Here is a 15,676-nt window from a genome sequence, read left to right as displayed (position 1 = left end):
CTTGCACATCTCTGGAGTTTGATCAGCCACTTAACAGAAGCCTGCTGCTCACGGCTTCCATGCTAACGCCTGTCTGCAAATAGGAATTAAAATGCTCCTCAGAAGCTAGGGTGACCGTCCGCAAACTTCCTCATCATTAACACAAACACTTGTTTGACATATCGTGTTTCCATAGAGTCCTTTTATCTGACTCCGCAGTTAAATTCTAAATAACCATGGGAACAAAGAAGCAGCTTTGCCAAGAGGTGCAAGGGCCGTGTAAACGTTTGCATGTTTGCAGGCTTGCAAAAAGCAACCAGGCAGTAGTAAGCATCTGGGAGCACAGGCTGATTCTTCAGCAGATAGAACAGTACCAGGTACCAGGGAGACCAGAGCCCGGGGGTCAACCCAAGGGACTACTCTGTTCCCCGGAACTAGCTTCAAGCCCATAAACCTGACCAGCTGCCCTGGCGTGTGTGCTGCTGCGTGTGCACACTGGAGGCCCCGTGCGCGAGCGGTTGAACAAATAAGCAGAGCAAATCTGTCATCACGGCTAGTGAAGCAAGTCAAATTGAGCCCAGTGGATGGGGGCTAAGTAGCAGCGTCTTTTCATAAGCAAAGGGCAGCATGGGAAATATCTCGGAATGCATTACTTGCTCATGAAATGTGCTATGAACAAAGCTGCACAGGTGTCACTTTGCTTCTGCGTTGCTGCTGTATCTAAGAAGCCACATTTACCCAACTCATGCACTGGAAGAAGGCATGCATAAATTGAAATTTTACCTTGCTTTCATACTAGGTCAAAGAGAAGAGAAAAACATGATTTACTTACAATTGCATTTTCATTTAGTAGAACAATAAACTTTAATTATAGATCTTAAAAAAAGCATTTCACAGAGATCTACAAAGGAAAGGAATATAAAACACTGACAGAAAAGAAAACAGACATATATCCTTGACTGCAGTGAAAGCAGAATCTAAAAGTGACCATCTCCCACACCACTTTTTCTCTTAGAAAATCTTTATTTTGGAATTGAATTGAAAGTACTCATATTTATCAGTCTTATGAATGGGAAAACGCATGAATGTTGCTATGCTGTGGTATTCATGAGTAGCTTATGAGGAGAACTCATTACCTCTGAACTTAATATATAAAAATAATTTATGTTCACTACATCTTTTGCACTTTATCATATTAAGATTCTACCTGTGGGCAAAATTACAGCTACCTATGAATGCATGGCTCCTTTGATTAGTCACAAACATATGTCTAAAGATTGTTTTGAAATAACATGCCACACCATAGAAATGTAATTATGAAATGCTGCACTGTGAAAATAAAAACACCTTGGTCATAAAGACTCTTTAGATGTGTAAACTGCAAACTAATACATAAGCCAATCTCAATGACATTAACATATACACCTTTGTAGGTAATTCCTAAAAATCACTTTATGGTAATTAAAACCACATCATCACAAAACCATATGAAACTACCTTTGGATAGCATTATTTTGGCTACATTTAATTCACTCATAGAGAATTTAGTTAATGATCTTGCAAAGTAAATCTTAGACTTGAACAACTTGCTGGATGCTTAGTATTTAAATAGTCCCTGGAACAAAGTAGATTCTCATCTACGACTTTTCTGACCAGACACTTTAAAATCTATAGTCTTAACACAAATACATTACCAAGTAGACAAATGCATAGCCAGTTTATCTGCACCATGAAGCTTATCGACTTACACTCTTGATAGACTGGTAATTAGACAAGTGCTGGTCTATGAATTTAGATACAGGGAGGAGAGGGAGCCTCAGTCTGCATGCTAGCTATCATAAAACGAGTCTGAAGTTCCACTGCTCATCTGAGGAATATGAAAATAATTGACCACTGGACTTTTTAGTTATCCTGAGACTTCTCCAATCATAATGTGTCTTTTTAGAGTAGAAATGCCTAGGAAGGACTCTGCAGCCATCAAAAGCTAACAAACTAACTAAACAAAACAAAACTTAAAAACATAGTGCTCTGTATTTATAGTAAACTCATGGCTTAACCAAAACAATCCATCCCATTCTAATTAGATTGCATTAGCATTTATTGAGCACCAGGTACTGTATAAGTTTTATCTCTTATAAGATGTTTTATAATGAGCAGTAAATTAATTAAATACACATGAAATATTTTCTGACCTTTTTAGTTTCTTGTATTTATTTTTTGAATATGAGCTAAATAAATCTCCTCATCCTGCTATCTAGAAACATACATGACATTAAAAAAATGTTGACATAGGTGATGAAAATAACTAATGTAACTTTAGCATCAAGCATATGAGAAATTTCCAATACACCATAATCGTGCTCATGCTTAGCCATAAAATAGGTCATCCTGGCACAATGACTAATTTTCAGAACACTAAGCCATGTCATTGTGCCCTCATCTCTGGTGAACATGCAAGGAGAATGGCAATTACAAGATCCACATTCAACTCTTGCTTCCACCTTTAATAACTTTTATAATTCTTTCCATCTAGTTTCTACGAGGAAAACAGTGATTCCCATCCATGTCTTCAACAAAGGTATCAAATTAATCCTTTGGTTTTTAAATCCTGGTACGGGATTTTGTTGACTAGGCCTTTCTGCAACTAAAGGTTAGATGACATTCTGTTGTAATGAAACATCAGAACTCCAGTGCGCATAGTGGCCGTTAATTAAAAATTAATCCTCAGTTCTAGACGTACACCAATTACCTCAAGTTTCTCAGTGTTGGCAGACCACCAAAATATATTTTGTCATCTGCTTTCAAGTCAAGACCAAAGTTGTTTCCAGGAGATGAAGTTGCTATGTTTTCCTCCTGGTTAGTATCTATATCTACAATTGATACGTTGGCTGCAAAGGAAAGAGAAAGTTTAACATTTTATTTGAGCAATACCAACCACATCTATATCATCATTGTCACTTCAAGATAAATTTACTTTAATTCTCAAATTAACATTGACTTTCTCAAGCGCTTGTTCTTTACACAACTATTTAAGAATTGCAGAAACAATAACATCAATGAAACACATTGTTAAACTACCCACAAAGAAAGCATGCAACACCAATGAAAGCAAACCAATCAAGATAAAAGAAAGTTTAGACTGACGGCAGAGAACCATTTGATGTAGTTTCCCATAACATAGCTAAGTAGTTAGAAAATAGAGTAAGATAAGTAATGCTGAGATAAATAACTAGAAATTAGATTATTAATTAGAAATATACAGAATTTGTGGTTCCTTCTATAAATTTCAGTTTCCAAAGAAGTACTGGGGTTTGGGCTCATCCACACAGTGATACAGATGAGATGGCTGTGCATGGAAGTGGAGACAGGAATGTTTGGTTCTGCAAGATGATGGGACCCACATCCGTGTAAATTACATTTTATACGGGGGATACTGAGTGTTTCGAGCACGGTACAGTCTTCATGCCTATTGCTTTTCTCTCCGGTCTCTAAAGGTATTTCTAATAGGATAAGAATACAAATTCAGAAATAAAACTGAGAAAGGAGAGAAGAGAGACTCATCTCTATTTAAATTGCTTTGTCAGAAAGCAGATGGGAACCCTTTATCTCATTGATTTTACCCTCTTCATTCTTCAGAGTCAGGCTAGGCTTTTTCTGAATTATGTGCTTTCTCACCATAACATTTGCCTAGGCCCAGCCTTTAACTGCTTCATATATTTTGGATCCTTGATGCATATTGAGGTATCATTTCATTAACATGACAAGTTTGGGCTCTAAATCTTTGCCTGAAATGGGATTTGAATTAGCAAGGGTCTAAAAATGGCTACTTGAACCAATGGATTATAAGAGCATTTCTAAATGTTTATTTTTTGGAGCACTAGCTTCTTGGGTGTTCCTGGGTCAAATAAAAATGACAAACACAAGGTTAAGCAAAATTAAATATATATCTTAATTTTATGGCTGTCTGGATGTCTCAACATGTTAATATGTAATAAAATGCTCCAAAAGAGGGATGTAGAGCAAAAAGTATCTCCCAAATTTGTTTGATTTTATAACATTATTTTCTCTCAATTCATTGTCTTTTAGAAGAGTGTTCTTTGGAGAACAAAGAGAAATAATCAAACTCAAAAATTCCATTATAATCTGAAGCCCTTCTACTCCAAAAAGAAGTGTCTTCAATAAAACCAAATAAATAGTTGCCTTGTAAAAATGACCAAAATAAAAAACTCAAACCTATTAACACCTCATAATCCTCAAAACAGATTTCTGTAAAAATAAAGACCCAACAAAAAATACCTCAAAACTAATTGCTCAATTAAAAAATATTCAGCAAGTTAAGATCGAAAAATTTAATTACTTTCTTGTACCTATTAATTTCATTCTCACATATCTTTTTGATCAGACTGGTGGCTAAAATTAAAAAAAAAACCATATAAAACTGTTTCCAGGACTTTTTCATACATATTCCTTTTATCCAGATTAGCAAAGTTTTCACATGGGGCTATTGACTGGAACATGAAAATAGCCTTTTTCCTCAGACCTGGTGTATACTTTAATGGTGTCTGTGAAAATGAGATTCCGTCTCTCTATTACGGGCAAGCCAGTGACTGGAGGTAGTTTTCCTCCTTATTCCTGAGTGAATGTATGCGTTTTTAGAAATCATTCTAAGAAAAACTGATTAAAGAGCAGAGACACAATTGAATTGAAATTCACTGGCCCAAGCATTAGCTTTGGCAGAGAGACATAGGATGGCATATTTTTACTGATTTAAAGGAAGGGCTCTACTCTACCCTTCATGAACGATAGCAGTGAAGTGGGTTCTGCTATGAAATGCTAACACTTGCTTTTATTTCTTGCCCTATTTCTTCCCCTTACAGAAGAGCTATTAACATAAAATTTCAGAGGTGATGAGTTTAGACATCATTTATGGGTAAGCAGGGAAGTAAGGGTTTCATTAAATACTAGACACAGAGTAGGGGCTTAACAAGTAATTTATACTCAATGTTGAATTGTTATAAACAAATTGTTTTTACTTCGATAATTCTTTTCTTCTCTCAATTAGTCTGCCGGAGATCTCAGTGCTTGTCCTCCATCTTGTGTCCATGTTAATGCACTTGGGGAGGATGGTGCAGTTTTATTAGTGACTGTGGTCACTACTAACTGATTCTCAGGGAAGGTGGGGAATGCCTCCTGAAGGAGTGTTTTTTGAATTTCAAGAGACAGTGCTTTTACCAACTAGTTGAGGATAATTCATGTAAAACAACTAATCTGGTGACTGAAAAAGAGCAGTGGCCTTACTGGAACTCCCATCCTTCTACTCCACGGATTCTGATCTTGCTAAAATCCACAGTGACCTCCCTACATCAAACCCAATGGGATCCTTTGGCCATTGTCTTAATCCACGTCTATGCAGTATTTGAGGCTAACATTTCCTTTCTTCTAGGGTTTTCCTCTTTTGGCTTCCATAATGCCAACTCCTCCAGCTTCTCTTGCCTTTCCAACCTCAGTCTCAGTCTCCTTCCCTGGAACCTATTACTTTGAACACTTCTGAAATGTTGATGTTTCCTAATGTATTTTCATTTGGCTGAGTCAGATTTGGGCTATCTGGGTGATTTCAAGTTGATGTCTACTTACTGTATGTTGACAACCCAGAAATTTATGTGCCTAGACCTGTTTTTTGCCTAAAAATCCCTATTCAATAAGTAAGTCATTATATACCTCCCCAGTTGACATTCCAAATCAAAACACTTACCTTTTTTCTCCCAAATCTGTATTGCTGATTTCATTTGGTGGCACTATGACCCTCACCCCATCTCCTAAATTAGACAGTCATCCTTTCTCCTCACTATTCCACTCTTATTAATCAACAGCCCTACTAATTTCATCTCCTGAGTAACTATAATTATCTGTCCTATTATTTAAAATTTTTATCAAAGTACAACTGACATAGCATAATTTGCCCATGTTTAAAGTATACAACTTAATAAGTTTTGAGATCTCTATTCTTCCATGCAAACCATCACAATCAAGAAAATTAATATATCCATCACCTTAAGTTTCCTCATGCCTCTTTGTTATCCTTCTTTCCTCTCCCTCCCTATAAAACCCCATTCACAAATATCTTCTACCTGCTTTCTGTGATTATATATTAGTGCTTTTGATATAATTTTGAATTTAATAGTGCTTTTTTATCTGCCTTCTTTTACTCAGAAAAATTACCTTGTTATTCATCCATTTTGTGTGCATATTAAATAGTTCATTATGTTTTTTACCACTAAATAGTAGTCCATTGTGTGAATATGCAACAATTTGTATATCCATTCACCTGTTTGGATGTTTGAGTTGTTTTCTTTGTTTGTTTGTTTTTTGAGTATCACAAATAAAGACTCTATGAACCTTTGGGTACAAGTCTCTGTATGGATATATGTTTTCATGTGTCGGGTGAATATGTAGGAGTGGAATGATTGGTTCATAAGACAGGTGTATAGTTAACCTTTTAAGAAACTGCCAACCTGTTTTCCAATGCCGTGGTACCATTTTATATCTTCATCAACAGTGTGTAAGAGTTCCACTTGCTGCACATCCTTGCTAGCCCTGGGTATGTTCAGTCTTTTTAATTTTAGACATTCTAGTAACTGTATAGTGGTACTGTATTGTGGATTCATTTTGCATTTATTTCCCTACTGTCAAATCCCACTGCAACTCTTATTTCAAGCCATCATTCATCTCCTGTCTGAACTATTATTATGCCTAAGTGGCCACTCTGCCTCTAGTTTAATCTTCTGAAAATCTACCTTTCTTATTTCTCCTTTCACTGATTATTTTCTTATAGCTCCCTTTGGGGGTCTTCTTTACTATACTGCTTCAATACTGCTGCTTGTTCCAGGATCATTTCATTCTAGATATGATTGTTTGGTTTTTCTCATCCCCGTTCAGCTCTATTTAAAACATGATGATTATTTGTACCTATCCATCTCTCCCCAGAGCTCTGCTAATCTTCAGATACACATAACTAATTGCCTGTCAATTACACAGCTTCCTTGCTAAAGATACTAAGATACATGTCCAAAATAGAACTCAGCATCTTTCCTAAAAAACAAACAAACAAACAAAAAACCTCTGCTTTTTCCTGTATCCAATAGCTTGGTAAATGGCACTGACATATTCTTTATTATTTTAAGGAAAAAAAGGAATCATTTTGGTCTCCTTAAAACAAATAACCTTAGTCTCCACATTGAATATATCATAAAGTTCCTCGATTTTAAAATGCTTAATATGCTTCAATTTCAATCTTTCTTATCCATTCTCATGGTTTCATTCTCCTCGCCCCTCCTCTGGTCTTCCTGCAGACTGCAGCAGCAGTGTCTGAAACTGTCACCAATCTACCCTCCAGGTTGCTGCTAAAGAAACTTAATGAAAACACAAATCTGATGGTGTCACACTCTTGATTAAAACTCTTAGTAGTTCCCTATTGCTTTCAGGAAGAGTTGAAACTCATTAGTTAACTCATTAGGGTAACTGGCTCTGTTATCTCTTTAGCCTTGTCTGGTAATTTTCTGCCAACATTCATCCTATTGGCCTTGGATTTACTTGTAGTTACTAAAGCATTTCCCAAAGTGTCTTCAGCCGAATGTTAGTATTGCATGGAAGGATTTTGGTGGTCAAAGAAGTTTGGGAAATGCTGGATCAGAGTTAAACATTCTTCTTAACTACTGTGCAAAGCCTGTGACACGCAAATGTGCCTGGTGCCTCTCTCACGTGGGAACAGTGTATGTAGCACCCAAATTTATACAAGTGCTAAACCAGTTTTTGTTCAAATTGAGGAGTTTCTCCAGAGTTTTCTCTTCCCAGAAAAAAAGCAGCTGGAAAATGATGCATGATGATTATATCACGCTCCCCGAGACCTCCAGGCTTTCACACAACGTTCACCTCTCTGAATTGTCCGAGGGCGCTTTTCGCCCACAGAACTCCTCAGCTCCTGCTTTTGCCTCAGGGAGCTCCCCTGGGAGCTGACCTCTGTGTTCGACTTCAGCATCTCTCTGTTCTGAGATTCCTAGCCTGCTATGTGTCTCAACATAGAAATGAGCTTTCTCTTCGCTAACCATTAACTGACCTGCCCATCTCCCCCATTAGACTGCAAGTTCCTTAAAGGCAGGGGCTTACAGACTTCATTTAATTCTTGCATAGCACTTACTAGATGCTTGGCAGATATTTGTTAAATGCAAGAATGAAGGATGGTGCAAGATATACATAAGTTTTTATGAAATGTCACACTGTCATGTTCACAATGAATTGGGTCTAAATATATAAACAGAAGTATTGGTTTCATGTGCAGATATTGGTCATGCCATAGCACACAGAATTAGAAGAATTACACTAAGATAACAACAGCAGCACACTAAGACCTAATAGGCTTTGCTTTCTGTCTTGGTTGTGAGATCTTCTGTTTCTATGTCTGTGACCACATGCAAGTTTGAGTCTACATTTTCCTTCCTCTAAACCAGAACAAAATACCTGCTAATATGAGCAAATGAAATAAGGTTTAGGAAAATGTTTTGAAAATATCCTGGAACCATCAAAATATTACATTATTATTAATCAATTATTAACTTGCCCACATACAAATTTTTGGCATTTTTAAAAAGCAAAGAAAGGGGAGCTGTGCTCTGCCACCCCTGCGAACTGTACCTGTGGGCCACTGGAAAGGAAACATCTTGGCAAAACAGGAAGGAAAGAAAAGCACACAACCTTTTCAAATCTACTACAGGATGTAATTTTACAAGTTGTAAGACAGTTTTATGCTTTCAAATTAACTCTCACTTTCAAAAGAAAATGACAGAGAACCATTTGGCTCTTCAATCAGTCATGTCTAACCCAAACCACCTATAATCTAAGCCAAAGAAATGACTGTATCAATTTTTCACAGAATTTGTGAGTACTTAAAATTACAGACCAGGTCTTCCTCATGATTAGGTACGTGGGAGCTTTGGATAGCATGATGAAAGCTCAGAGTGCATTAATACTATAGAACCCACCTTGTTTTTGAATTCTTGACAAGGTGAAAGATTTCCATTTCCCGTCATTATGGTTTTGATTGCTGACAACCGAAGCCATTCCTGAACCCAGATCATAGCTGACTTTAATGTGTCCATCAGTGAGCTCTACACTCATGAAATCTTTCTATTAATTGAGTAAAAATATATCAGTGATTAGATACACAGAGAACAATATGGGTACTTACTTTCTTTGTGGGCTTTATGGCTAAATTACTGAAAGTGTTGACCTGTAACAGAAATCCATTTTTGGAAACAGAATTTGTGTTCTTATTTTGTGAACGTTTGTGAGTGTGATATTATGGTGCAAATGGTTACAACCAAATTACTAGAATGTATCCTTTTATGACAGGATTAAAAAGTGGGTTCCTTTAAAAACATAGTAAGCAAACTAAAAGGTGTGTTCCCCAAAAGAATTTACTAAGAAATTTTGATCTGGAAAAACCAACGAAGATATTTAGAATCACCTTTGACTTAGGTCTCTAGAAGAAGACTAAGGAAGTAGTTTTGCTCCTGCATGATTCATACTAAGGGATTCTTACCTGGGTGCTTCTCTTAAAAGATTCTAAGGGAATTACATTGAAAATAAACAATAATTAGACTGTATCTGTAATTAAAATTACTGATGAATATACATAAACACTATGCATCACACACTCTGGGATAAACACGGTCATCCCAGACTTCTCTGGACAATGACTGATAATTTAACTATAACTGATAACTGTATTGGAACCCTACAAAAAAGAAGCAAACACATTTTCAATCATGAAAGATCCACTGTGCATATCTTTACCAGGTCTCGTGTGGCAAGGTACATCAGGAGAGCACTTGAAGAAAACGTCCTGAACTTGAACATGACAGTGGAGATGTTGGGGTACCAGCGAATGGGGCGGCTGACCAATGCATAGCCTTCTCCATCAAACTGAATGGTCCCCTCACTATCTTCCACCTGAGGACTGAAGAGAGACATTTCACATGAATCAGACAATGTCTACTTGGTCCACCAGTATGAAATACATCCAACTGTCTTCTGAGACTGGATTGTAAACTGCTGTAGGGCAGGAACCATCCCAAATATATCTTCCATCCTCCCCCTTCTCTCCACCTCCACTGCCACCACCCTAGATCAAGTAACCACCATCTCTCACATGGACTTCATTATGTGTTCATTAACTAGGTCACTGATGTTTTAGATTCTTTTGCTGAAGTACACAGTGGATAGTTATATTGGTGTTTAAGTGTATCTCAGTGGTGTGAACTGGTGGAGTTTTGGAATGAGCTAAGAATGCATTATTACACTTCCCTAGTACTCCCATAATAGAGAGTAGAGGTTGGATGAAATGGGTAAAGATTGTCAAAAACTTAGAGTTGTAAGAAAAAAAAAACTGCAACGTAATATACTTTCTGAACTCTTGCTATCCAGTAGGTTTTTGCGACAGATTAGATTCAGACAACGAAGGATTTCTCTATGTATATTTGTTGATCTCTCTTCTTCACCAGAATGCAAGTTCTATGAAACTAAGTAGAGATTAAGGCGAGGTTCTATGTCAGGCACAAGCTCAGTGTCTAGCATGGTACTTAGCTCATAGCAGAATCTGATAAATATTTGTGGAGTGAAAAAGATTTTAGTACAGCAAATTGCCTCACAGAGAATATATGTTCAATCAATATTGGTTGAATAATTAATGAATAAGATGTCTTGTAAATATAACATCTAAAAAGATTTCTTTTTCAAATGCAGAGTTATCATCTATTTATCTTATCTAATTGATGTTAACAGAGTAAGTTGCGATTGTGAGGATATGTTTAAACTTTAAACGTCTGCATATTAGCTTGTATTTGAATCTCTGAAATTGAAGTGAAGATAGTGAGAAATATAGTAAAGTCATAAAATAATAAGAGACTAGAATATTATTTGCATGAAATCTCAGCTAAATAATATGTACAAACATTAATGGGCTTGTAGAGGAAGAACTGTTACAAATTTCAGACACGATGACTTTTTCTGTTTCTGGGAAAGAGAGAAATAAAACTCTGTAAGACAAAAGGAAGGGAAGAGTCATTCTGTGTCTTTCATAGTCAGGTCTTTGTAATTTGAAGTTATATCTCAAAAGATATAAGATCAGATGATGTCATACTTTTTTTCTAATGTAAACTTAAAAGATGCTTTTTCAATATTCAGAAAAGTGCTAACTACAAGTTTGAGGAACTCAGTTTATTAACAGTATAATTGATAGTGAATTAATTAGCTATTATTTGGCCCTCCTTCATCATTATTATAACAATCCATTAATTTCTGGAGCATTACACTTGACACAAGAAAATGTTGCATAGAGTCCAAGGAGAAGTTCCATGAGGTTCTCAGACACCGGGATTTTGCATTATATACAGCCATGCTACCAATGAGAACCCCAGGAAGGCCATGGGAGTCACTGTTGACAGTTTTCTGAATGCTTTAGCTCAGTTACTTATAACTTGTAAAAAAAATCACGTCACAATATAATATAGGGATAAGCATTGGATTAAAAAAACATGTCACATTTTTATTTTCCTTGTACAAAACTCTGGGATATTTATATCCTGATGTTCTTATGCTTTTAATCTATTAATTTCCTCAACACATAATGGAAAAAATAGCAGAGTAGATGGGTGGTACCCTTGAGTCTGATGTGGAATCTCCCTAGTCACTTGATATTTGGGGGTCTCAGTGTCTCCGCTCTGAGATGAAAGGGTCAAGTCAGTGAATGATTTCTGAGGCCCATCCCAATCCAACCCTATAGGATATTCTTCTACTCAAGCAAAAGGCAAAACTGCAAGCAAGTTCTGGGCTGGGGACAGGAAAGCGTGCAGATGTAGCCCCGCCCACTTCATTTAATTCATTAGTCAAAACCAGGTAAGTCTGGCTTCAAATTGATGACTTTGAGGTGAGGGAAAAATGAGTCTTTTCAGGTGTAATCTATAGTATTTCAATATCTAACATTATACTAGAGTTTTCCTATTCATTTTCAATATATGTACCAGGAAAAGTGACCTTTTATAATTAATAAATGCTAAGCTTCTTAACTTGCCTTATGTTTCTCTTTTAAACCTTGATTCTGGTCAAGTTAGTAAAGATTCATTATGCTAAAGCTATGCTCTTCCATGTAAAACCTGTTAACTGTAGAATGACTCTGTATTGGGGTTTAGTATATTAACATTTCATCATTGTTTCAGCGTTCAGCTCAATACATTTTACTTGTAGCAGCTTTTTTCCTATTTTAATCTTAATGTGATTTTCAGAAGTTTAAGAAAAATAAGATACACTTCTTTTTTAATAGCACAGATAACCTTTCTAAAATATTACAAAAATTATGTCCTTTCCACTGACTGCTGAATAAATGCAAATTTCTAAGACTGACATCCCAAGATCTTCTACAAAATGTTCTTAGTCTCTGCCTTATAACCTCATCTAGTTCATCTCCCTCATATCATCATTTCTGCTCTACAAGTGGAACAATTGGTTTTATGTTAAAATGTGATATATGTTCTCCTGAAAAGAAAACAAACACCAGGAGGAGTTCCGTAAAAATTATTCCTAAAAATACCAAGGCTTATGGGAGAATAGGGCTAGGGCAAGATACCCAAAACTGATGCAACTTTGTAATCAGCTCACTCAGGGAAACAAACAACCTTGATAAAAATATTGGCATGATTCAAAAAGATATGTTAAGAATTTTTAAAATAAGGAATTATTTCAGTAAATGTAGAGGTTTAACTTAAAAGGATTAAGTGAAGGTAGTTTGATGGCAAGGAGTGTGAGAAGAGGATGACCTGGTTGAGTGACAGATGTGGTAAATATACACAATGATGAAAGAGGACTGGGCAATGAACTTTTCGGAGACAAAGCGCTTGGCCAAACCAAGGGCAAGTTCATGGTTGAATGGGTATTGCAGGCTGTACTCTGGACCCAGTACTCCTGAGCTTGGTGTCCTCAGCTGAGTTGGTTCACTTTGCATTCAGCTGCCTTTACTTAATGGAACAAAACACTAACCCGCTGGGAAGAAGTGTGTATGAACCAGTGCGACTTCCGCACCTTAATGACATTATTCTCCCTTTTTTCAATCTTGTCTGAGTGAATTCACATTTATGAAGCATGTGTTCTAGCAGAACAGACTTCACTTGCTCTTTTCTAAAAACATTCTGGCTTTCCAGCCTTCCCACCTTTGTTCTCACTGATCCCTGGGACTAGAATGCTCTCCACATTCTATCTGCCATCTCCCTCCTCTTTTGGACTCTTACTTCGTGTCAAAGCCCCCCTTAAATGTCACCTCTTCCATGAAGCAGATCTTGATGCCCTTAATTCCATGTGAATAATCATAGTAAAGCCTGAGTGCACCTTTTTAAGGGGATTTTTATTATCCCTTGTGTTTTGGCTATTTTCTTATCTGTCTTTTCTTCCCTTCTGGCTATAAGTTTCTTGATGGGTAGAACTGGACTGTATTCTTCTTAGTATCCGGAAGTTGTAAGTGTGAATTTCTCTAAACTGAAAAACACCCTACAAATTCATATATATATATATATGTATGTGTATATATATATGTATATATATATATTCATATATGTGAATACTATTATAATTATAGTAATTCATATAGTACTTTATATACTGAAGGCATGAGATCACTGCAGAATTGATAATTAGTGATGTTACAGTCTTAACACATAATATGCACTCCTGAATGAATATTTAAATGCTTCAGGTGTTTTGTTGATAAAGAGCTTTTCTTCCGTAAAACTCTAGAGATGAGAAGGAAATGTGAAGTGTACTCTGCTTCATTGTTGGGGAAATTAGGTCCTGGCAATGTGCATGTGCCCTTTACATTGGAAATAAAAAATACAGACCCCTTAGCATCAAATGATTTTAGAATTGCTGTGTGTATATATTAAGCTTCCAGGTATTTAACTTTAATCTTATAGCTTTAATTTAAAATTAAAATTGTTGTAGTTTCAGTTGATCAGTGGGGTCTGATTTTGTTATGCAGAAAAATCCTCCACTTATACCTAATTGTTTTACATCCTCTAGTCAGGTTTATATAAGAATATTTATTCTCTACATATGCTTTATATGCTTGCTAAATATTTTTGAATTCCTACATTCTAACCTCTGTCTTATAATTAATGATGTTTATTATGGAAATTTTTCCCGGCCTATCTCAGCCTCTGCTTCTCCTTCTCCACTTAAGCAGAATCTTCGAATCCCATGGGTTTCCACTTGAAACACTTATGGGATGCTATGTGTCATTGGAGAAATCCTGTAGGAGATAAAACCTGCAGTACCGTTTTATATTTTGTTATAAACATAAACAGAGTGAATCCAGGCTCTGAGAGGCCTGAAGCTTAATCAGTTTAGGGAGAGCTCTCCTTATGACTACAGAATTGCCCAGACATGCAGCATCTCCTGGACACGAAGGTGAGTTGGGGCAGAGAGATAATATAGTCTTGACTGATTGAGATTCAAATATCTTACCTTTGCAAATTTTACAAAAACATATGACGATGTCAAAGTACTGTTAGGGTACTTCCCAGGGCCTTGGAAAATGCCTGCACAAATGAGGGAGCGGATTTGAAGTTTCTTAGCTTCTTGGTAAATTCACCTTTGAACACAATCACTTCAAACTTGTTGCATTCACATCATTTATGTGATAATAGAACGTTGCACAATAACATTAGAGCTTTTGTGATGCGCGGGCCAGACCTTGGGAGAGCCCTCATCTCAACTAACCTGACAGTACATCCTTTGCAGTCACCTTCTTTTTCTCGGAAATTCCACAACCCTATAGGTTTGCTGTCAAAGTATGTTTCTCCCATACAGCCAGTAAATGTAATCACACGAACAGCATCAGCCTTCTGCAGAGAGAAACATATTTGTTAGAATTTCTCAAAAACATCTTAGAGAATCCATGAGAGTTCTTAGCAGCAGAATGTGGAGTAGATATTATCCACTCTTTGTGAAAATCTTGGGTGTGTACATATCCATCTTTTAACCACATCATGTCTTCACAGATCTTGGGTTATTCTGTGCTATATACCAGTTTGTCACCACTAGTAAAGAAACACTCCTGAGCTCCTGATCTTAGGTGAGCTGCTTATTCTTTTTGAGATTCTATTTTTTTTAAGTCTGTAACATGAAATTATTAGGAGAATTAAATAACAGAATTGGTTTATGGTACCTCATTCAGTGACCAGCACAGAGAAGGTGTTTAATAAATGTTAGTGCTCCTACATCACTAAGATTTCTCTCCAGACATCATGAGAAACAATACATACTGGCTACACAAGGGGAAAATAAGCTTGCATGTAAATTACCTTGTGATAATGCTGTCTCCAATTTTTCATTTCCTTTTACACCCAAACAGGTTTCCAGGGCAGAAGAATGAAGGGACAGCGTGAATTTGTAAGAGAAGGGGCTGTGTTGTTGTTTGCTGGCATACAGAGCACAGAGGCCAGCATCAAATAAGGGTGTAGTAAATATTTGTTGAATGACAGCCCTGGTGTCCTTCTCACAGGGAAAGGTCTTAAGCTTGATATATAACATAGTCAAGAAGGAGGGGAATGATCTGATCCACTCCAGAGAACCCTGATGTAATTTAAACTGTTTCTTT

General features: G+C 36.6%; 1 protein-coding gene across 1 annotated transcript in view; it reads right to left on the bottom strand.

Moving 5' to 3' along the window:
* LAMA2 (laminin subunit alpha 2) overlaps window positions 1-15,676 on the bottom strand; it is a 518,385-nt gene that overhangs the window by 36,901 nt on the left and 465,808 nt on the right. The window contains exons 48-52 of the mRNA XM_072965855.1: window positions 14,797-14,921; window positions 9,829-9,991; window positions 9,015-9,159; window positions 2,729-2,867; window positions 763-774 (exon numbers count right to left, since the gene is read on the bottom strand). Of these exons, the coding sequence (XP_072821956.1) occupies window positions 763-774; window positions 2,729-2,867; window positions 9,015-9,159; window positions 9,829-9,991; window positions 14,797-14,921 (584 nt within the window). The remainder of the gene's footprint in view (window positions 1-762; window positions 775-2,728; window positions 2,868-9,014; window positions 9,160-9,828; window positions 9,992-14,796; window positions 14,922-15,676) is intronic.

This window comes from Vicugna pacos, chromosome 8 (assembly GCF_048564905.1).
Source record: "Vicugna pacos chromosome 8, VicPac4, whole genome shotgun sequence".
In the NCBI taxonomy this organism is placed as follows: Eukaryota; Metazoa; Chordata; class Mammalia; order Artiodactyla; family Camelidae; genus Vicugna; species Vicugna pacos.
The sequence above is the reverse complement of the archived record's forward strand: the minus strand, read 5'-3'. Positions and strand labels throughout refer to the sequence as shown.